Here is a 24,306-nt window from a genome sequence, read left to right as displayed (position 1 = left end):
TTGCTTAGCATATTTGAGGACCTGGGTTCATCTCCAGAAATAGTTATTAGGCTTGTCAGGATTGAATAAGCCATATATCTGGGTCCCAATTTGCATCCAGCTGTCATAAGGATTTTATTGAAGACATCTTTCTAAGTCTTCTCCTAGTCTCTCCCTTTCCTACTGATCATGTCAAGGGGACACCCATAAATCTAACCTGGGGTACAATTTTTCTTATTAATATTTATTTGCTGAAAGAATTAAAGCCAATAATTTAAGTCCAAAATGATACTACCCAGTTTAAGATTTTTGTTTTATATAATCCTTTTCCCTACTGTTTTCTTTTTTAATTTCTTCTTCTAGGAATCCTATTCAGAAGTAATCAAAACACTGAATGAGACAGGCACCAGTGGTTCTTATCTGTAATCCTAGCTACTCAGAAGGATGAGATCTGAGCATAGAGGTTCAAAGCCAGCCTGGGCAGAAAAGTCTGAGACAGGCGCTGGTAGCTCACACCTGTAATCCTAGCTGCTTAGGAGGCTGAGGTCTAAGGATCTCGGTCCAAAGCCAGCAGGAAAGTCCGTGAGACTCTTATCTCCAATAAACTACTGGAAAACTAGAAGTGGCATTGTGGCTCAAGCGGTGAGCGCTTACCTTGAGCTGAAGAGCACAGGGACAGTGTCCAAGCCCAGAGTTCAAGCCCCACAACCAACCAAAAAAAAAAAAAAGTCTGAGACTCTTACCTCCAATAAACTACTCAGAAAAAGACAGAAGTGGAGCTGTAGCTGAAGTAGAGTGCCAGGCTTGAGCAAAAAGCTAAGAAACAGAGTCTAGGCCCTAAGTTCAAGCCCTAGTACCAGCACAAAACAAAAACATTATTGAATGATTCTTCATATGACTTTTTGTGTAAGTAAAGAGTTAGGCATCAAATTTGCCTTCAAACAATGACAGAAGCCTTTTTTGCTTTGTCGTCTGTGTCCCTATGACTAAGTTTGCAGAAATGCGGTAACTACAGAACAAGAAAAGGGCTGTCTGAATGTTAATGGTTTATATCTAGTTTGTAGAATGTGAGAAACACCAGTTCTGTGGCCACTGTCTCCCAGCCACATAAAAAAATACTCAAAGTAGAAGCAAACCTAAGAAGCTTACCAGAGGTAGGTACTGCCTAAATGTGTTGTTCCCTGCCAGGGAGGTACTGCAAGTGTCCCTTCTCTATCTCCGGGTTATCAGCGCCTGTGCAGATGGCAAGATACGCATTTACAATTTTCTCAATGGAAACTGTCTGAAACTGATAAAAGTTGAAGCCAAAGGTGATCCTGTGCTGTCCTTCTTTTATCATGGCAACAGGTGAGTGGTAGTGCAAAGGTCAAAGCCATGATCAATTCTGGGTGATTTTTTTCTCTTCTGGGACACTAGTGTAGAATCATCAGCTGAAGCAAGGTATCAATGTTTCCTGTTGATTTTGTCATTTGGGAGACTATTGTGCTTTGCACAAAACTTACTGGAGTTCATTTTTGATTCTGAATTCTTTCTGGGTGTTCAATCAATGAGTGTATAATATAGTTCTTCTTTAAAGACCATAGTTCTGCTCAGCCTCTGAATACTATTTGATCACATATCAAATAGCTCTGAGTGCCATCAACTGTCTCTGATGTAATTTCTAGTTGTGTCACAGTAGCGGGGAGTCTAGTGAGGGTGAGCTGAGCAAGTAAGTGCACCAGTACACTGGCTGAACTTGTATATGCTTCTGTGTTTGTTTTATAAGGATAGCTTTTACAAGCCAGGATACCAGTGGCTTACACTTGTCATACTATCTATTCAGGAGGCTGAGTTATGAGAATAGCAGTTCAAATTGGAGATGAGAGTGTCTAGGATTTCTCCCAGGAAAATCCTGAAATAGCCAGATTTGGAGCTGTGGTAGAGTGCTAGCCTTGAGCAAAAAAGTTCAGGGACAGTGAAGCACAAAAAGAGAGAAAAAAGAATAGGTTTAGCATGACAGTATAGAAAATAACCAAACAGAATTACAAACTCTTCTCCAGGCTCACCTGAGTCATCATTTAATGTCTCTGAACCATATTGCCTAACCTTTAATGGAAGTTCATTATAAGTTCATCTTAAAGGAAAACAAGATGCTGGCAATAAGGCTCAGCAAATGATTGCTTTTCATTTAAGAAGTGATAATCCTACAAAGGGTTGTGGTATATTGCATGCCTACATGTCTGAGGGCCCCGGTTCTATCCCCAATACCCAAACAAAATGAAAACAAAAACACTTGGTTCTCACCCTTTTTCATCCAGAGAAATGATTTGTCTTAAAAAAACAAAAACAAAAACAAAAAATGGGTGGGGGCTGGGAAGGTGGCTCAGTGGTAGAGTGCTTGCCTCTCATGCATGAGACTCTGGATTCAATTCCTTAGCACCATATAAACAGAAAAGGCCAGAAGTGGCACTGTGGCTCAAGTGGTAGAGCATTAGCCTTGAGCTGAAGAGCTCAGGAACAGTGCCCAGGCCTAGAGTTCAAGCCTCACAACTGACAACTGACAACTCACAAGTGAGAGCTAGAAAGGTGGCTCAGTTGTAGAGTACTTGCCTTGCATGCATGAGGCCCTGGGTTCGATTCCTACCACGTTAGCAGAAAAAGCTGGAAGTGGCACTGTGGCTCAAGTGGTAGAATGCTAGCCTTAACAAAAGAAGCTCAGGGACAGTGCCTAGGCCCTGACTTCGAGCCCCAGGACTGGCAAAAAAATTTTTTTTTGAGACAAAGTGTCAGTATATACCTCCAGGCTAACCTTTAACTCACAATCCTATTGCTTTAGCCTCTGCCTCTCAATTTGGATTATACTCCCACCCGGGATGATTTCCTTTATACTAAAGTACAAATAAGTCTGAAAGAGATCTCTTTATTGGATTCAATTCCTTTATTCCAGAGTTTCCAACCTAAATACAAACTTTACTGGGGTATACATTCAGGTCTTCAAACTTCAGCCTTTGGAACGGAAAGTAACTTAGCTATAATATTTCAATCTCTCTCTCTCTCTCTCTCTCTCTCTCTCTCTCTCTCTCTCTCTCTCTCTCTCTATCTCTTTGCAATTTACATTTTGGAGGGCTCCATGTGCCTTTCTCTTTCATGGGCAACTTGTTTTGGTTCTAGGATGGTGGTAAACACAGTGAACAATATCCTCATGTTCCACTTTGAGAATGTGAAGTGGCAGTACGCCCAGGAAAGAACTAAACTGAAGAAGAAGGAGAAAGAGGAAGAAAAGGAAGAAATCAACCTTGATATTGTTTCCAAGTCTAACATTCGTCTTCATAACCTAAAAGAGTCTGGACCTAGTAAACACACAGAGATCCAGGAGTTACAGTCAAAAAAGACTTCTAAGTCCCGTGGTCTGGAGAAGCTATCCAAGTCAGCATCAGGTAAAGGAGATTAGTGATAGCTATCAAGTAGGATAGATTGGTTTCTTTGTTGTATAGATTGACTGAGGGTTTCTTTGCACTATAAATCTTTTTAAAAATTTTTTTATTGTAAAGATACTATACAGAGGGTTACAGTTACATGAGTAAGGTAATGAGTACACTTCCTATTGAGCATTGTTGCCTCCTCAATTGTTTTCCCCCCCTACTATCCCTTCCCTCCCTACCTTCCCCGAGGTTCTTTTTTTTTAAATTGTGATTAAGTGATTACATAATTTCCCAAATTTCACAGTATTGTGGAATAATGATGCTCATTTAAAGTCACAAGCTCATTCTAACTTTCCTGGCGCAAATTGTCTGTCATGGTCTATAACATATAACGGTGTACACATATACACCATACATGTGATCAGCAGCATGGGGATATTTAGTAGTGATTCGACCAGATGAGTGGAAGTTCTTTGTTTCTTAAGTCCTGTTAATTTTGTCGTATCACCTAACATTTTGGATTTAACATCCACTTATCAGGGAGACCATGTACCGTTTGTCTCTTTGCTCTTGGCTTACCTCACTCAACATGATTTCGTCTAGCTCCATCCATTTCCCTGCAAATGCCATTATTTCATCATTTCTAATGGCTGCATAATATTCCATTGTGTATAGATACCACAATTTTTGGATCCATTCATCTGTGGTGGGGCATCGGGGTTGTTTCCATATCCTAGCTATTGTGAATATGCACTATAAATCTTAATCTTTTAGGAAAGCAGGCGTCATTCCCATTAATTTGTAGCTAAAGGAAATCTGATTTTCACACCTTAGATTTTCAAGTTTATTCAAATCTTTATATGTTAGATAAGAATAGCCTTAATGCTTACCATTAAAACAATAACAAAATAAAAAAAGCAACCATAAACTTCTTCGTTTGGATGGCAACTCCTTTATATTACTTCTTCTTTTTTTAATAAACTTTATTTCTTTCAAATGGGATAAGGGTTTTTTTGGGGGGGGGTCCAGTCGTGGGGCCTGAACTCTGGGCCTGGGCGCTGTCCCTCAGCTCTTCGGCTCAAGGCTAGCGCTCTACCACTTGAGCCACAGCTCCACTTCCGGATTTTTTCTTTTTGCTTATGTGGTGCTGAGGAATCGAACCCAGGGCCTCAGGCATGCAAGGCAAGTGCTCTACCACTGAGCCACCTTCCCAGTCCTCCTTTATATTACTTCTTGAAGATAATTTTTAAAATCCTAAGCAACCAATACCGTATCCAAAATTCAACTCTCTCTATATATAGATACATAGAGTTTTTCCTCAAGATAAAGAAAAGAAGTAGGTGAAAATATAAGATTGGAGGTGTGGCTCAATAGTAGACTACTTGCCTAGCAAGCATAAAGCCTTGAGTTCACATATTAGTACCACAAAAGGCAAAATCAGAAAACTGTAGGTTAAAACATGCTCTAAGAATGTATTAGAGAATGTTTTCTCTTTGTATCTCTGAAACATAATGTATGTACCTGGAAGATACCAGTTATAAAACAGGTGTGTATGTATGTGAATGTATAGGGAAGGTCAGGGCTAAGGTCTTGACCACATGATTTATTCCATTTATGGCATCTAAAGAATGAATTAACAAGGCTGCTGGTGGCTCATGCCTATAATTCTAGCTACTTAGGAAGCTGAGATCTGAGGATTGCAGTTCAAAGTTAGATAGGACAGGAAAGTCCATACACTAAACTTCAGTTAACCACTAAAAAGCCAAAAGTGGAGCTGTGGCTCAAGTAGTAAGCCTCAGAACACACACACTGTCACAGGCCGAAATTTTCTTAATAGAGACCCAGAAACACAACAAATCAAAGAAAGGTTGACAAATGGGATTGCATGAAATTGCAGAGCTTCTGCATGGCAAAGGACATAGCTAGCAAGATCAATAGACAGCCCACAGGTTGGGAGAAAAATCTTCACTAGCCATACAACGGACAAGGGTCTCATATCTAAAATATACCTGGAACTCAAAAAATTAAATCCCCCAACAACAAATCTTCAAAGAAACAACTGCCCAATAAATAAGTGGGCTAAAGACTTAAAGAGAAACTTCTCTGAAGAGGAAAGAAGGATGGCCAATAGACACATGAAGAAATGCTCAACCTCCCTAGCCATAAAAGAAATGCAAATCAAAACAACACTGAGATACCACCTCACCCCAGTTAGAATGGCTATAATCAAGAACTCCAATAACAACAGAATCTGGAGGGGATGTGGACAGAAGAGAACCTTACTGCATTGTTGGTGGGAGTGTAAACTTGTTCAACCACTTTGGAAAGCAGTATGGAGGTTGCTCAGAAGACTCCATATAGAGCTCCCCTATGACCCAGCAATCCCACTTTTGGGCATTTACCCAAATGTTCACAAACAAGGCCACACTAAAGCTACCAGCACGGCTATGTTCATTGCAGCATTATTTACCATAGTTAAGATATGGAACCAACCCAGATGCCCCTCAGTAGATGAATGGATCAAGAAAATGTGATATATATACACATTGCAATTCTATGCCTCGATCAGAAAGAATGACATTGCCCCATTTGTTAGGAAATGGAAAGACTTGGAAAAAATTATATTAAGTGAAGTAAGCCAGGCCCAAAGAAACATAGGTCCCATGGTTTCCCTTATTTGCAATAACTAGTATATGTCTGAGTCAAGCAGAAAAGGTCAGATAAATTGATGTTAGGGAAATGAACCCTAACATATGTATTCAAATGTTTTTTTTTCTTTCATGCAATTGTTTCTAACACATTTATAAGATTATCTCTTTGTTGCTTTGTATGTCCCTCCCCCAAGGTATAACCCCTGCTTTCACTGTATTTGATGTTGGTATAATTTGTGGAGGGGAAGGGAAAAAACAAATCGTTTAAATAGGGATACAGATGGACCCATTGCAACAATGAGATGTACAAGTTGTTATGTCGAAAACGAACTTTACAACTTTGGTGGGGGAGGGGGAGGAGGATTGGGTGGGGAGGGGGAGGGGAGGATGGGAAGGGATGGGAAGGGGAAACAAAGGAGAAGGCTACAATGCTTGATAAGAAATGTACTTATTATCTTGCCCATGTAATTGTAACCCCTCTGTACAGTATTTTCTTTCTTTTTTTTTTTTTGGTCCCGTCATGGGGCCTCAATTCTGGGCCTGGGTGCTGTCCTTCAGCTCTTCAGCTCAAGGCTAGTGCTCCACCACTTGAGCTACAGCGCCACTTCCGTTGTTTTTTTTTTGCTGATCTGGTGCCAGAGGAATTGAACCCAGGGCCTCATGCATGCAAGGCAAGCGCTCTACCACTGAGCCACCTTCCCAGCCCTGTACAGTATTTTCACAATAAAAAAAAGAACACACACACTGTGTCTCTCTGTCTTTTGTCTCTCTGTCACTCTGAATCTCTCTCTCTCTCTCTCTCTCTCTCTCACACACACACACACACACACAACTGAATTATATGTGGCTTACATTACCAAGAGTTTCTCCTTTGACCTGCCCTATATACTGCATGAAATTGGATCCACAGATCTATAGAAAACACTAATAGATGATCTGCAAGCATATCACACTATAAGTAGTCAGCTGTTACTTGAGGAACCAAGAGTTTTGGAGGATGTTTAAGACATAATAATCAGTAGGAAAAGTGTGTGAGAGGTGAGTCAGGATGTGACCCAGAGCATAGACTTTAGGTTACTACTTAATTTCATGTGACAGTAGTGATCCAGTGATATTTGGGGTAAAAGTATCAATTGTTAAGAACCCCGAGTATTACTGATTGTATTAGTGGTTACCCTATTGTTCAGACATAACTGAATTATATAATGACTATTGTTTGTTCTATCCTAATTTAGCTGTGTCAACAGAGACAACTGAAAGCCAAGGAAAAGACAAATCATCTCTTAAATATGGCAAGAAAACAGGTGTCAAGGATATTGTGCAAGAGAATTTGGGAGCAGAATGCAAGGATGAAGATAGTATTCTTGGTGATGCTTTATTCTAAATTAATAACAAAATCTAATTTCTTCCTTTTTATCCTCTCACACCTTTAATCTTGGTTCTCAACACTAATACCTTATCTTTTAGAATGTATACAATGCCTGATTCTAAGAGTAACTGGTTTCCATCCGCTTATCCTAACAGAAACTGGTTTCTTGTCCCTATACAAGCTTGAGATCACGCAGCAAAACTTTCCTTTCTAGCTTCTGGCTCATAGCCTGCCTCTATTTCCTGTCATCCTGTCTTCTCACTTCTGGCGCCACTTTGTATCATCGGTCTGAGTAAATGACACAGTAGAAGAGAGACAAGGGGGTCAGACTCATTACAGGGGACTTCATGAGAAAGGAGAAACGATTTGTAGTGGTTGTTATAAGGGAAAGGGTGAAGGCAATGGGGATTTTATTTAAAGTACCAATGAGCTGTTTGCCTGTGGTTCACACCTGTATTACTGGCTACTCAGGAGGTAGTGATCTAACTATTATGGCTCAAAGCCAGCCCAGGCAGAAAAGTTCATGAGATTCTTTTTTTTGTTTGTTTGTTTATTTTTTTGGGGGTCCGGTCGTGGGGCCTGAACTCTGGGCCTGGGCACTGTCCCTCAGCTCTTCAGCTCAAGGCTAGCACTCTACCACTTGAGCCACAGCACCACTTCCGGCTTTTTTTTTCTTTTTGCTTATATGGTGCTGAGGAATCGAACCCAGGGCCTCAGGCTTGCAAGGCAAGCGCTCTACCACTGAGCTACCTTCCCAGCCCAAGTTCATGAGATTCTTATCTCCAATTAACTACCAAAAAAAAGCTGTGACTCAAGTGATAGACACTTGCCTTGAGCACAAAATCATAGGGACAGTGCCCAGGCCCTGAGTTCAAGCCCTAGGACCAGCACACATACCAAAAACGAAAGCCAGGCACCAGTGGCTCAAACCTGCAACCCTAGCTACTCAGGAATCTGAGATCTGAGGATTGTGGTTTGAAGCCAACCTGGGCAAGAAAGCCTCTGAGACTCTTATCTCCAATTAACTACAAAAAAATTGAAAGTGGAGCTGTGGCTCAAGTGGTAGAACTCTAGCTTTGGGCAAAAAAACCTCAGGGAAAGCACCCAGGCCTGAGCTCAACTCCCAGGACTGGCGCGTGTGCGCGTGCACACACATACACACACACACACACACACACACACACACACACACGAACTAGAAAGATATTGCTGTGGTTCTTTAAAGTGTAGTTATTAATTTACACTCCTACTAAAAATGCATGGGAATGCTCCCCCCCCACATCCATGCCAACACTGGCTATCATTAATATAATCATCTAAAAATAACAGTAAAAATGATATCAAGTAATGACATTTATACTTATTTAAGGTTGATCATCAACAAAATAAATGTTTATCGAGCTAGGAAGATGGTTCAGTGGTAGAGTGCTTGCCTTGCATGCATGAGGCCCTGGGTTCAATTCCTCAGCACCATATAAGCAGAAAAAGCCAGAAATGGCGCTGTGGCTCAAGTGGTAGAGCACTAGCCTTGAGCTGAAGAGCTGATGGACAGTGTCCAAGCCTAGAGTTAAGGCCCCACAACTGACAACAACAACAAAAAAGAATAAATGCTTATCAGTGGATATGGAATATTACAAGACAGCTAACAATTGAATGATTAATATCTATTTATGTATTGACTTGGAAAGAGATATAAGATTTATTAGCTTGTGAAAAAAGACAAATTAATTACCAAATAACTCAGTAAAATTCCTTTTTCATTAAAAAGAGTTCTGTGTTTTTCAGGTTTGGAAGCAGAGGGGATTTGGAAAGGAGGTACTAGGGATTGAACTCAGGGCCTCACCTTTTTTTTCTCTTTTTGCCAGGCCTGGGACTTGAACTCAGGGCCTGGGCACTATCCTTGAGCTTCTTTTGCTCAAGGCGAGCATTCTACTACTTGAGCCACAGTGGCACTTCTGGCTTTTTCTGTTTATGTGGTACTGAGGAATCGAACCCAAGGCTTCATGCATGCTAGGCAAGCACTCTACCACTAAGCTACATTCCCAGCTCCCTAGGGCCTCACATTTTCTAGGCAAGAGCTCTTCCACTTGGGCCACACCTAGGTGTTTGAGGATAAGAATTTGTTGTCATCTTAATTTACTCATATATATGTATATATTCATGCGTGTATATATATACATATATATGATTGTTTAATTAAAAATAAAATGTCAGGGAAGGGTGGTTTGAAGTTTCATTCCACCTAATCTGTCCACCTTGGGATAAAACCCATTTAGCCAAAGGAGTTTATATGCATAATTCACTGCTACATTATATTTGCTGGCATAGCTTGGGGTTCAGCTTAGGCAAATGACTTTTACTTTTTTTTTTAACTCTATTTGGAAATGAAGAAAATGTTTTCAGAGTTTCTGTGAGCTATTGTAGGGATTGAGAGCCTAAGAGACAGAGATAATAATATAGATTTGCTTACCTGTGAAGATATCCTTGTTAACTTAATGGTCTTAGATATTATGGAAGCCTTGACCATGAAGTGATATACTAAAAGAATTCTTGTTTTCGCTAGTTGATTTTGAACCCAGTGCTATTGCTCAAAACATTGTGGGAATTCATCTCTAAAAACTTACTTTAGTCATGTTGCTATGTTCTGCACTATCTAGGTATAACATACTCATTAAAGGCAGGTCTGAGTTTTGAAACATGTAAGAAATCAATGAGCCAATGGGACCTAAACTTTGTGATATAATTACTGTTAGAAATTAGACATGTTATTATAAATCTATAAGGTCTGTTTTGTGGGCTGGGGAGGTGGCTCAGTGGTAGAGTGCTTGCTTTGTATGCATAAGGCCCTGGGTTCAATTCCTCAGCACCACATAAGCAGAAAAAAAAAAGCGGAAGTGGCACTGTGGCTCAAGTCGTAGAGCGCTAGCCTTGAGCTGAAGAGCTGAGGAGCAGCACCCAGACCCAGAGTTCAGGCCCATAACTGACAAAAAAAAAAAAAAAAAGGTCCGTTTTGTGTGAATCATAAATGAAATGTGAAAGTCATTTCCATGGGAAGTTTCAGAAAGATTTTTCAAAATTATGCACATCTGGGGCTGGGAAGTTGGCTCAGTGGTAGAGCGCTTGCCTTGCATGCCTGAGGCCCTGGGTTCGATTCCTCAACACCACATAAGCAAAAAGAAAAAAGCCAGAAGTGGCACTGTGGCTTAAGTGATAGGGCACTAGCCTTCAGCTGAAGAGCTGAGGGACAGTGCTCAGGCCCAGAGTTCAGGCCCCACAACAGGACCAAAAAAAAAAATTATGCACATCTAAGCTGGGTACTGGTGGTTCATGCCTGTAATCATAGCTACTAAGGAGGCTGTGATCTGAGGATGACCATTCAAAGCCAGCCTGGGCAGGAAAGTCCATGAGAATCTTATCTCCAATTAACCACCTAAAAACCAGAAGTAGAGCTGTGGCTCAAAGTGGTAGAGCACTAGCTTTGAACAAAGGAGCTCAGGGACAGTGCCCAGGCCCTGAGTTCAAGCCCCAGGACTGAAAAAAACAAAGTACATCTAGAGGCTAGTCTTTACATAAGTGCTAGCATATTTGTTAAGAACTTACTTTGTTCGATCATTCTTCTGCTCACGTCTAACATCTTCAGGGATTTTTGCCCTTCTGATCCATGTCCGTTCAGCACCAAGACCTCAAGATGAGAGGCAATTAGAATGCTTCAGTTTTCATGACTAATTACTTAATATATTTTACAGAATGCTGATTTCCTTTTTTCTTTTCTGTCTGAAAATACAGATATGAAAACTTCCATTGACCTGATCAATCAGTCAAAGAAAAAGTCGTGGAAAATCCCGATGACACCTGACCGGTTCCTCTTGACTGTCAATGCTCTGCAAAAAGCCCACAATTCTGAGGAATTTGCTTATCCTCACAGGCCCCAAATCCAAACCATTGATGACTTGCAATCTTCAATTTCATATCCAAGGAAGGTCCTAAATTTCAAAGGAAAATCAATTCAACATGCAGTTGATAAGTTGAAGTCAAGCAATCCTTTTCTAGATATGAAACAAACCAATATACCCCTTAAAATCCAGAAACTGCAGCCCAACTTGAAAAACTCTTTGCACAGTCCCAGTGTTCAGTCTACCATACCCCAGCCCATGATTATCTCCAGGTTCTATGGCAGCTTGAGTAAAGAATCATTGACCAGTTCAATCGACGGGGCAGTCCGTAGTATAGCCCCTCTGACCAGCATGCAGGTCATTAAATCCAACCGAATACTAGTTCCACAAATAAGTACTAGCACCCTGCCTCTCAAGAAAGAACGGCCTCGCTTCTACACAAACCTAGATCCTCTTCGCACAAACACGGAATTCATGCTGATGACTGTGAAAGAAGAGAAAGAGTATGAGGAAGCCAAGATAAAGGCGTTTAAGGACAGTCAGTCGACTAAAGTTGTAGATCCAGGAAAAAAGAGCAAAGCTGCATGGATCTTGAAGACTAAAGGTCTACCTATTGATGACTTCATGAAGCAAGGGAAAATAGCAGCCCCTGAACTTGGAGAAAACGTATTTATCTAAACTAGCCTTGGGAAATTACCATGTCTTACAAAAAAAATGTGTTAGTGTTTGGTCTCTCTCTCTCTCTCTCTCTCTCTTTCTTTCTCTCTCTCTCTCTCTCTCTTTGACAGTTCCTTGGTTATTAACATAGAAATTCCTAATCATTTTCCCATGAACCTAAAAAAAATTATTAAAGGAAGAAAACAGAAGGAGACAGGAAGAAATTGGCACCTGTATCCTCACAGGTCTCATTCAGGTAAGTCCAATTTCATTGATGAGGGAGTGAGAAGGTGATTATTGGAAATTAGATGTTGCCTTTCATCAATACCAGCAAGGTAACCCATTGGTATTTCCTGTTATTTTTGCATAGAAGTCTATGGTTTGGGTAATGTTCTAAAAGTAGGAAGGCCTCAACAGGTTGACCTATTGTATTTTGTGAGCTTTGCCTTGTCAAAACTAACTCCTTTGGAAGAGAATAAAGCATATTCATCCTCTCTACAAAGAAGGCCACTAATACCTAGTGTACAAAAGTTTACTTAAATTCTTGAAGAGCAGTGTTAGGGACCCGGCAGGTAACTTATTAGAGAGTAGCCAACCACAGGGACTGTGGCAGATTGGAGAGCTCAAGCCACATACTAAAGTCATATCTCCTACTCAGAGGCTCAGTTAACCCAGAAAAAAAGCTAACTACAGGTGCTGGTGGCTCATACCTATAATCCTACCTACCAAGGAGGCTGAGATCTGAGGACTGAAGTTTGAAGACAGCTGAACAGGAAAGCTTATGAAACTCTTAACTCCAATGACCAGCAAAAAGCCAGAGCTATGGCTCAAGTGGCAGAGCACCAGCCTTGAGCAAAAAGGTAAGGGATAGTGGCCAGGCACTGAATGGAAACACACATACATAGGCCAGACCCTGGCATGACAGTATACATTTTTGATCCTGCACTCCACTTGAGAGGCTAAAGTAAGGGGATAAGAGAATTGAAAGTTGAAGGCCAACCTGGATTACATGGTGAGCCTGAGGCCAGTCTGGGCTATTTTTAAACTCTATTACTGAAAAAGCCAAAAGTCTGAAATTCAGGCCTTTTTTTTTTTTAAATCAAGTGCTCTAAAAATTTAAAGGATGGCAATGAATACAAATTTAATGCATATAAAAGGTTTTTTAAAATTCCCACAACTCTATAAAACCCTGCAACACTGAGTAGGACACCAAAAAATAGTTCAGCTGTCTACTTTCAAGCACAAACATGCAATTGCCTTACCAAGCTTTCTTTCTTTGGGTAGTTGTATGCTTGTTTGTTTCTTCACTATCTGAAATAGTGCTATAAAATCTGTGTTTTAATTAAAAGAGTCCTCCAGTTGAGGAAATGTGAGAAAACACATTATTTCACTCCAACAGCAGTCAGACTTATGTTGAACAGATAGAATATTGCTATTATCACAATTCCAAAGATTGAAGTCCCTGAATTTGAGGTTCAGACATGATCATACCATTAGCAATAAAGATAACTCCCATTTACTAAATATCTTGCAAAAAATAGCATCATTATCCTCACTTTGGAATCAAGGAGTATATCATGGTGAATATAATTGGTTAAAAAAAAGACAGGGCTGAAACCTAGATACCCTAATGCTGGATTAGCCAGTATCAATTTTTATTCTTTAGTTTCCTGGAGTGTCAGGTTATTTCCCTCCCAAAAGAATGATCTCCATTGTTTATGCTGGACTGCTCTTGCCTTATTTGTATTAACTTTCTACCCCATCCCAAGAGCACATTAAAGAAATGTTAATTTTTGAGGGGGTTCATCAGTACTTATTTTTTAAATTATCTTTAGTTGTACGGAAGGGTTTCATTTCAATGTATCAATGTATAAGAACAATGCATCTTGATCAATATCACCCCTCCCATCATTCTCTTGATCTCTCCAATTCCATCTATCTCTTTAAGTTACCTGATTAAAAAATTAAATCTAGCCGGACGATGGTGGCTCATGCCTGTAATCCTAGCTACTCAGGAGGCTGAGATCTGAAGATCATGGTTCAAAGCCAGCCTGGGCAGGAAAGTCCATGAGACTCCTATCTCCAATAAGGCACTAGAAAACCAGAAGTGGTACTGTGGCTCAAGTGGTAGAGTGCTTGGCTTGAGCTGAAGAGCTCAGGGACAGAGCCCAGGCCCAGAGTTCAAGCCCCACGACTGGGGCTGGGAAGGTGGCTCAGTGGTAGAGCGCTTGCCTTGCATGCCTGAGGCCCTGGGTTCAATTCCTCAGCACCACATAAGCATAAAGAAAAAAGCCGGAAGTGGTGCTGTGGCTCAAGCGGTAGAGTGCTAGCCTTGAGCTGAAGAGCTGAGGGACAGCGCCCAGGCCCAGAGTTCAGGCCCCACGACCGGACCAAAAAAAATATAGGGGTTAGAGGCGTGGTTCAAATGGTAGAGGGCCAGCTAATGAGCGAAAACGTCAGGTGCCGAGTTTGAGTCCCACTCTCAGCCAAAAAATAATAAAAATAAAGCGCAAAACGTAATACTGTACAGAGATACATGTCATTATAAAATATAAAAAGTTAAATGATGGTGGGCTGGGAATGTGACGGTGGGCTGGGAATGTGACCTAGTGGTAGAGTGCTTGCCTAGCATGTATGAAGCCCTGGGTTCACAGAAGCAGAAAAAGCCAGAAGGGGTACTGTGGCTCAAGTGATAGAGCGCTAGCCTTGAGCAAAAGAAGCTCAGGGACAGAGCCCAGGCCCTGGGTTCAAACCCCAGGACTGGCAAAAGAAAACAAAAGGAAAAGGATGGACTCAAGCCCCATCTCTCGCACTCAGAACGACCATGCTAGAGGAATGAATGACACTCATTCAACACAGTTGTTCCTCTCCTAGCGGATTCATGTCTTCTCTGGGAACAGAGTTCTTTTCCTATAGATTCTGCACTCCTCCGCCCCGCCCTCGCCCCGCCCTCGCCCCGCCCTCGCCCCGCCCCGCCCCCGGAAGGCCCCGCGCACTATTTGCCTCGCCCCGGAACCACCTCGTGGCTGCTCTTCTAGCTCTGTGGAGTTGTTCCTGCTGCTGCGCTGCTCGGAGCGGAAGTGTAGCGAGGAAGCGGGGCCGGGCTGGAGCTTGTAGGTAGCCCCTTCCCGACCAGTGGTGACGAGGCTGCGTCAGTTGCACACCGGACTCGGAGGCGGCTGCGCTGACGTGGCTCCCGGAAGTGAGGCTGGCGCCGGGCCGCCATGTTATCGCAGGTGAGGGGCACTTGGGCGTCGGGAGTGGGCAGCGGCGCTGAGGGGACCGGCCTGATAGGGTCGTGGGGCGAGGAGCGAGCGTCCGGGAGCTCGCTGTGTCTGTGTCCCCGCTCGCCGCCTGAGCTCGAGGCGGAGTGGGGTGGACTAGCGGGCGTGGAGGGACTCCAAGGGCGGGCTCCAAGGGCTCAGGTAGCAGGATGACTCCGGTGGCCCCGAGCGGTGGAAGCTCGGGAGCTAGAGCCGGCCGGACCCGTGCCGCACTGCAGAAAAGCTCGGGTGTGCGGTCGGGGTCCCCCTCTCCCCAGCCCTTGGCGCGGGTCGGGTCGGGGTGGAGAGCCTGCGGCCCTGGCTTGGAAGGCGTGGCCCTCAGGGTTAGAAACGTTGCCGGAGCCTTGCGTTCGAGTTTCTGTCCCCAAAATTAACACTGGAGGGTCGTTGTCACGAATTACGGGAACCGGGCGCTGGTGGCTCACGCCTGCTATCCTAGCTACTCAGGAGGCTGAGATCTGAGGATCATGGTTCGAAGCCAGGCTGGGCAGGAAAGCCCGAGAGACTTTTTTTTTTCCTCTCTTTCACATTAAACACCCAAAGAAGTCGCAAGTGGAGTTGTGGCTCAAATGGTAGAATGTGGCCCAATGGTAGCATGCTAGCCCTGAGCAAAAAGCCCAGGGACAGCGCTGCCAGGCCCCGAGTTCAAGCCCCAGGACCTACACCAATTGTGTGTGTGTGTGTCTGTGTGTCTGTGTGTCTGTATGTCTGTATTGCACAAGCTTTCTTCCTTTGTAAAAGATATTTACCCTTGATAGAGTATTTTTGCTTATATTACCTTAAATAATATCCCCTACATCATTTTTTTTACGGATTTGATGAATCTCCATACGGATTTCCATAATTAAATGTTATTTCGCAAACACATTAGTATGATTAAGCCACTGTTTTAGGTTCAGGAGTAGGGCTGGAGAATACAGACACGTTTCTTGCCTTCCATTGGGCAGTTGGGGGAAGAACACCTGAGGAGGTGCAAAGGGAATGAGGAGGATACACGTGAGTTATATAACTAAAAGAATCCGATAGGTGAATTAACAAGTACCTAAGATTGGAGTGATTAGGATATAGCCTCAGAAAAGACCACCGTAAGGAGGTGATCTGAATAGAGAAAACCCACCGGTGGTTTAAATTCATCTCTGAATGTTCACCTGGGCTGAATGGGGCTGAAGGAACACACAACATTGTCATGGTTGCTACTTTCTAAGTTTGTGATCACAAACTTCATTTCTATAGTCCCCATACACCTTGTTAGGCCACTAGTATATTAAAACTTGTCATACCTGCAACATTTTCTTCCCTTGCCTCTGTCAGCCAAGTGGAAGCCATCCGAAAGGAATGTCCATGCCACCTGCCTACCTGTCTGTATTTTTGCTCATAGTGACCCATATATTCTTCAATTATAATTGGACTTAATGTGCTCCATTCTTGTCACCCCCTCCTATGTTAGCTTCCATTACTTGCCTACAGGAAAGCATTGAGCCATTTTCCTTTTAAAACTCTTGTTTTTATCAGGCATGTAAACATACTTTAATTTTTCTGTCTTAAAAAAACTGATGGGAAGGGGAAACAAAGGAGGAGGCTACAATGCTTGATAAGAAATGTATTCATTACCTTGCCCATGTAATTAATAACCCCTCTGTACAGTATTTTCACAATAAAAATAAATTTAAAAAAAGAAAAAAAAACTGTGCCTCATGCCCTTTTAGCAGTCACCATCTATTTTTTGTTTCTTTTTAAAGACTTGCCCATACTTGGTCTTCAGTCTTCTCTCATCAGTTCTGGTCAACATTTCTCCCTCTCTCCTTGCTTCTTTGAAACTCCTTTTATTGAAGCCAGTGGTAACTTGCTAAAAATACAAGTCTCTTTTCAGTTTGCATTTTACATGAGCCATATTTGACACAATGGGCTCCTTTTCTGGGAAACACTTCATAGGCTTCTAGGATACCATTCTTTTCTGTTACTCTCCACTCCCCAGATCATCCTCTAGTTCCCACTGTTTATTCTTTCTCACCTTTCTAATCTAAATATTGGAGTGCTCAGAGTCTGTCTTTGCCATCTTTATCTTATTACCTACTTGGGATAAAAACTTTGGAATCTTTTGACTTTCTTACCTCCACATTTAATCTTGTCAGATCTACTTTAAAAGATGCAAAATCTCTACTTTCATCATCTCTATTGCATTTACCCTGGACCAACTTTGTATCAGAGTAGTCTCCTAGCTTGGTGCCTTTGTTTCTCCTCCCTGTCCTCATTACCTTCTAGATTCTTTTCTTCTTCTTTTTTGTTGTTGTTGTTGTTGGTCATGGGGTTTGAACTCTGGGTCTGGGCACTGTCCCTCAGCTCTTCAGCTTAAGGCTAGTGCTCCACCACTTGAGCCACAGTGCCACTTCCGGCTTTTTCTGTTTATATGATGCTGAGGAATCAAACCCAGGGCCTCATACGTGGGAGGCAAGCCCTCTACCACTGAACCATCTTCCTAGCCCATCTAGATTCTTTTTTCTTTTTTTTTCTGTTTTTCTTTTTCTTTTTCTTTTTTTGCAAGTTGTGGGTCCTGAACTCTGGGCCTGGGAGCTGTCCCTCAGCTCTTTAGCTCAAAGCTAGGGCTCCACCACTTTCTGCTTGGTGCTGAGGAATCGAACCCAGGGCCTCATGCATGCGAGGCAAGCACTCTACCACTGAGCCACCTTCCAAGTCCCTCCCCCCATCTAGATTCTTAATATAATAGCCAGAATTTTCTTGATTACCCCTCTCAATTTTTTGAGTTCTTTTTAATTAAAATTTTTAATTATTGTTATTATACAGGTAACATACAGAGGGGTTATAGTTACATAAGTCATTTCGTTTTAGACAGTGTTACCCCTTTCCTTGCTTCTCCAAGTTTTTCCCTCCCATCCCCACCCACAAATTGTATATTAATTTTCAATATAGTGTTCAGTGAATACCGTTGCTGCATTTATTCACCCTTGTTAGACTTCTTCTGCAAGCATCTTCATATACTCAAACCAAACTATTGACTTTGTCCAAAAGCTTTTGTGCCTATACGCTTCATAAAAATATTTGTATTTTTAGGGGCTGGGAAGGTGGCTCAGTGGTAGAGCGCTTGCCTTGCATGCCTGAGGCCCTGGGTTCGATTCCTCAGCACCACATAAGCAAAAAGAAAAAAGCCGGGAGAGGCACTGTGGCTCAAGTGGCAGAGCGCTAGCCTTGAGCTGAAGAGCTGAGGGACAGTGCCCAGGCCCAGAGTTCAGGCTCCACAACCGGACCCAAAAAAAATTTGTATTTTTAAAACTTGGTTTTCAATAGGTGCTGGTAGCTCATGCCTGTAATCCTAGTTACTTTGAAGGCTGATATCTGAGGATTGAGGTTTGAAGCCAACTCAAGTAAGAAAGTCCATGAGACTTTTTATCTCCAATTAAGCACCAAAAAGCTGGAAGTAGAGGGGCTGGGAATGTGTCTCAGTGGTAGAGTGCTTTCCCAGCATGCAGGAAGCCCTAGGTTTGAATATTCAGTACCACATACACAGAAAAAGCCAGAAGTGGCACTGTGGCTCAAGTGGTAGAGTGCTAGCCTTGAGCACAGAGAAGCTCAGGGACAGTGCCCAGTCCCTGAATTCAAGCCCAGGACTGGCAAAAAACCCAAAAAAAACTGGAAGTGGAGCTGTGCCTTAAGTGATAGAGCACTAGCCTTGAGCACAAAAGCTCAGAGGCAGCACCTAGGTCCTGAGGTCAAGCCTAGGACCAACACCCAAAAAAAGTTTTTCATCTGTGCCTCTTATGCTAGTGCCTAGAACTTAGTAGCACTCAATATTTACTGGGCTTATGAGAAGAGGAATTTAGTTTTCCAATGAGCAAAGGAAGAAGGAAGAATGGTATTGGTGGACTGAACCATGAGCATAAAAGGACTCTTTGCGGCACAAATTTGACAAGTTTAAGGAACTAATAATAACACCAGTGTAATAGGAGCCTTATTTTTTTATTTTTTATTTATTTTATTGTCGGTCGTGGGACCTGAACTCTGGGCTTGGGTGCTGTCCCTCAGCTCTTCAGTTCAAGGCTAGCACTCTACCACTTGAGCTACAATGCCACTTTCTGTGTATGTGGTGCTGAGGAATCAAACCCAGGGCCTCATGTATGCAAGATCAGAACTCTACCATTGAGCCACCTTCCCAGCCCCAAACACATTCAAATTTTCCCTGGCCTGTTTCATCACTTTTGACTGACCCTCTTCTGTCCCTCTTTAAAATATTATATCATTGAGCCCATGAGCTACCAGTGTGATAATATCCCTGGGCCCTTCAAAATCATTCCATCTGAAGACCCTTAATTACTTCCACAAAGCCTTTTTTTCTTGCCCCATAAATTAACATATTCTCAGATTGAAGGGTGGCTGTATTTTTTGGCAAAAATAAGAGGAACCATTCACTCTATACTAGTAGGCAAGTGGGTTGTAGCTTTAGATAAGCTGCTGGAGGCTGACTAGGGCCAGATCATGATAGTTCCTCATAAGGAATCTGTTTTTTAGAATGCTGTGAGTTTTAAGTAGGAAAATACTATCTGCTGGATGAAGAATTGGACCACTCGGTCAAGGACAGTTTTTATTACATAGAATCATACAGTGGATCTCAACTTTGCATGCTTTGATCATCTGGGAAGCTTTAAACATCCAGCTGGGGCTATAAATCAGTGATATATCACTTGCCTAGTGTGTGTGAGGTCTGGGGTTTGAGTTAAAATAATAAATTACTAATAAATCCAAATTTCTGATTGAGAGCAATTACATTCAAACTTGATTTTTTTATTGTTTTGTTTTTTAAGCATTTCAGTAGTTAAAAGTTGGAAACCACTGACCTTATTATGTGGACAGCTTGGCTGTTCTTAGGTGTACTTTGTATATTCCCCACCTATGCTTTTGAAAATATACCTAGTAAGGGACTGGGGTAAGTAGGAGGCCAATGTAGTGTATCAGAGAAGCCTGGCCAATAGACTTTCAGGAAGCTTTTCTGGAACCTTCTCATGGAAAATGATTCTCTTCCTGCCCTGTGTTTACATGTACACCTAAGTTTCTCCTAGCTCACTATGTATTGTATTCCAGGAAATGGCCTCCTTTGTTTATTCTCTTACATTCAACAAATTCTGTGCCACTTGACTGGGTGTTTTGCTAATCACTTCTTATAGTGCAGGCAGTCCTACAATAATGGAAATGGAGATTCGTCTGAGTTGTTTGAGAACAAAGGCATTTTAGGGAAAATCTCAGCTGCTTTAATATTTAAGTTGAAACATTAAGCTAGGTAGGGAGCCTGGAAGGGAATAGCCAGCTGAAGAGAAAATACAAAAGGCAGGAAGGTAAGAGAGACCATTAGTAACAACACTGCTGCAGTGCTCACCTGGAGGGAATGTTAAAGGTAAGTAGGGAATCAGAACATGTGAAATGTGCTCTGTATGATCCTGTATGTGCAGGAGCACTATAATTTTTGAGCAAGGGAGTGACATGGTACCATTTCCATAGTGGGACTATTATGGTAGGTAATGTTCAGGAAAGGCTGGAGTAGAATGGGGTGAAACCCATGTAAAAGGCAAGGAGGCTGGTAAGTGGCAACTAGGTAGAGCACAATGATCAGGGTAGCTGTGGTTGAGATGAAGGGAATGGGTTATTTTGAGCCAACGGTTCAAAGCCTAGAGGATGGAATACTATGGCAAGATAGGACATTGGGGTGGTGACACAGGGTTTTTAAGTCTCTTGAGCAGTGAGATACACTCGATTTTTTTTTTCCTGGTCCTGGGGCTTGAATTCAGTCTGGGTCCTGTCCCTGAGCTTTTGTATTCATGGATAGTGCTCTACCACTTGTGCTACCGCTCCACTTCTGACTGACTTTTGGCAGTTGTAGTGGAGATAAGAGTCTCAAAAATTTTTCATGCCCCAGCTGGCTTTAAGCCAGTAACTAAAATTTAAACTGAGTAGCTAGGATTACAGGCATGAGCCACGGGAGCCCAGCTTGAAAACTTTTTTATTTTGGTCGGTCGTGGGGTTTGAACTCTGGGTTTGGGCGCTGTCCCTGGGCTCTTCAGCTCAAGGTGAGTGCTCTACCACTTGAGCCACAGTACCACTTCGGTTTTCTAGTGGTTTATTGGATTTTCTTGCCCAGGCTGGCTTTGAACCTCAATCCTCAGATCTCAGCCTCCTGAGTAGCTAGGATTACAGGTGTGAGCCACCGGCGCCCGGCTTTGAAAACTTTTATATATGTTTATTAGAAGATCTAGTAGAAAGGTCAAGAAAATGTAATTTTTTTTAAAAAAAGGAACAAGAGAGTTACAAGAAGACCATGGAGGCTGTTTTGTTTCTTAAGAAGTGACATCAAGAAGGTCTGTTCCTCTCAGTGAATGATAGCTGGCAAGGGCAAAATGAGAAACTGCTAGCGTATCTAGCACAAGGGCCCCTGTATCATCTATAATGAAGACAATGGAATCATCAAGGCCTTCAGAAACATCCCTGGAATTACTTTGTTTAATGTCAGCAAACTGAACTTTTTTTTCCTTCTTTTTCCTTTTATTTTTATTGTAAAGATATTGCACAAAGGGGTTACAGTTACATGAGTAAAGCAATGAATACATTACTTGTCCATCGTTGTTATCCCTTCAAACTGAACATTTGAAAACTTGCTCCTGGTGGTCATGTGGTACGTTTCTGCATTTGGACTGAAAGTGTTTTCCAGAAGTCGGATGAATTGTATGGCACTGGGCATGAAGATGCTTCCCTCGAGAGTAACTATAACCTTCCTATGCTCAAGATGATGAATACAGACAGAATTTTGAAAAGCCTGGAGATCCAAAGAGCTCTTAGAGCACCACGCAGGAAGATTAATCACACCTTGAGAATCATGTTGAAACTAAACCCATACTAAAGACCATGCACCAAAACACCATTCTTTGCCAGGCAAGAAATCACAAAATCAAAGTGAAGAAAGCAGCAACATTGACAGCCAAATTAGATGAGTGCCATTAGATGAGAAGGCAGCTGCAGAAAAGAAGGCTGGAGAGAAGAAGCCCACTGTGAGTAAGAAAGGAAAGAAGGCTGCTGATGTTAAAAAGCAGAGCAGATGACATCACCCCATTTGTTAGGAAATGGAAAGACTTGGAAAAAATTAAGTGAAGTAAGCCAGGCCCAAAGAAACATAGGTCCCATGGTTTCCCTTATTTGCCATAACTAGTATATGTCTAGGACAAGCAGAAAAGGTCAGAAGCTATGTACATATGACCACATAAGATGATGTTAAGCGGAATGAACCCCAAGATAGGAACACAAGTGGATTTCTTCTTTCTTGCTATTGTTTCTAATGTATTTATAATGTACCATGTAATTTTTTTGTTGCTTTGTATGTTCCTTCACCACAGTATAACCCCTGCTTTCACTGTATTTGATGTTGGGAAGGGAAAAAACAAAATGTTTAAATAGGGATACAGATTGACCCATTGTAACATGAGATGTACAAGACACTATTTTGAAAAACGAACTTTACAATGTAGGAAGGGGAGGGTTGTTGTGGAGGTGGGAGGGAAGGGATGGGAGGGGGAAAACAAAGGAGGAGGCAACAATGCTTGATAGGAAATGTACTCATTACCTTGCTCATGTAACTGTAACCCCTCTGTACAGTATTTTTACAATAAAAAAACTTATTTTTAAAAAAGCAGAGCAGCCTTTAGGAGAAAAGACAGCTGCTACCAAAAAACCAGCTGAAAGCAAGCTACCATAGAAGAAAAGAAGCCTGCTGCATAAACTGTTACAATCAGTTTAATTATATAAAAGTATGGGACAGCTTAGTTGAGTAAAGACCAGATCAAAGATGCTGTGAGAAAAAAATAAAAAGAACAAGCCCCTGAAGTACTATGATAAGGAATTCTGAAGCTAGGCACTAGTGGCTCATGCCTGTAATCCTAGCTACTCAGGAGGCTGAGATCTAAGGATCATTGTTGGAAGCTAGCTGGGGCAAGAAAGTTCATAAGACTCTTAACTCTAGTTAACCACCAAAAAGCCTGACGTGGAGCTATGGCTCAAGTGGTAGAACACTACCCTTGAGCAAAACACTTACGAGATTAGTGTATAGGTCCTGAGTTCAAGCCCCAGGATCAGCAAGGAAAAAAGGTAAGGAGAATTCTTTTTGGTTTTGCTTAACAAAAAGAAAAAGCATTGTGAGAAGTCATGGAAACAAGGATGTAACATAGTTTTGAGAAGGAGCTAAAAATAATTCAGTTTATCCAGTAGCTTCAGCTTTCTCTGTGATTTGGGAGAAAGCAATAGAGAATAGATGTCAATGTGTAGGAGATCTGTACCAATGTTCTCTCAAGGGCTCAGGTGTCTAGGGGCCAGGGAGAGGAGAGACAATTGATTCTTGGATTACCTTGGGGTATTTGCAGATGATTAGTGTGGGGGTGAGGATTTACAAGTGCCTTTTTCTTAGGATGTAAGGTCCTGGTGGATATGACCATGCTGTAATTTCATATTCCGTTTTGATAAGTACAGCTTTGCATATAATAGGCTTTTTTTTTTTTTTTTGCCAGTTCTGGGGCTTGAACTCAGGGCCTGGGCACTGTCCCTGAGCTGCTTTTGCCCAAGGCTAGCTAGCACTCTATCACTTTAGCCATAGCACCACTTCAGCTTTTTCTGTTTATGTGATACTGACTAAGGAATTGATCTTAGGGCTTCATGCATGGTAGGCAAGTATTCTACCACTAAGCCACATACCCAGCCCATAATAGGCATTTAAAAACCATGGGTTTTTTGCTTCATGGACATTTAATTTTCCTATAGGACAGTAATGATGACACTGAAGATGTTTCACTGTTTGACGCAGAAGAGGAGACAGCTAATAGACCAAAAAAATCTAAAGTCAGGTATGGTGATAAGTTATATGAGTTACGTTAGTATTCAGACTGTTTTGTGTATGTTGGTGCCAGTTGATGGGATTGATGTTAGACTTTTCATCACTGAGAAAGCAACTTAAAGGGCAGAAAAATTATTTTGGTTTGTCATTTCAGAAGTTTCAGTTCAGGGTCAATTGGCTTTTGTGTTTGGGGACCT

The 24,306-nt window shown here is 42.0% G+C and overlaps 2 protein-coding genes across 4 annotated transcripts in view; both read left to right on the top strand.

Moving 5' to 3' along the window:
* Fbxw10 (F-box and WD repeat domain containing 10) overlaps nt 1-13,745 on the top strand; it is a 43,733-nt gene extending 29,988 nt beyond the window's left edge. Inside the window, exons 11-14 of one of the 2 annotated variants that reach the window (XM_070026986.1) lie at nt 1,168-1,326; nt 3,130-3,395; nt 7,267-7,398; nt 11,187-13,745. In XM_070026986.1, coding sequence (XP_069883087.1) covers nt 1,168-1,326; nt 3,130-3,395; nt 7,267-7,398; nt 11,187-11,971 — 1,342 coding nt within the window. In that variant the 3' untranslated portion in view covers nt 11,972-13,745. The remainder of the gene's footprint in view (nt 1-1,167; nt 1,327-3,129; nt 3,396-7,266; nt 7,399-11,186) is intronic. The other variant, XM_070026987.1, reaches the window with a different exon arrangement.
* A 1,222-nt stretch (nt 13,746-14,967) lies between these two features.
* LOC138830581 (Golgi apparatus membrane protein TVP23 homolog B) overlaps nt 14,968-24,306 on the top strand; it is a 31,175-nt gene continuing 21,836 nt past the window's right edge. Inside the window, exons 1-2 of one of the 2 annotated variants that reach the window (XM_070026982.1) lie at nt 14,968-15,186; nt 24,037-24,119. In XM_070026982.1, coding sequence (XP_069883083.1) covers nt 15,175-15,186; nt 24,037-24,119 — 95 coding nt within the window. In that variant the 5' untranslated portion in view covers nt 14,968-15,174. The remainder of the gene's footprint in view (nt 15,187-24,036; nt 24,120-24,306) is intronic. The other variant, XM_070026983.1, reaches the window with a different exon arrangement.

This window comes from Dipodomys merriami, unplaced genomic scaffold (assembly GCF_024711535.1).
Source record: "Dipodomys merriami isolate MVZ:Mamm:240054 unplaced genomic scaffold, mDipMer1.0.p SCAF_19, whole genome shotgun sequence".
NCBI lineage: Eukaryota > Metazoa > Chordata > Mammalia > Rodentia > Heteromyidae > Dipodomys > Dipodomys merriami.
This window is presented reverse-complemented; position numbering and strand designations above follow the sequence as displayed.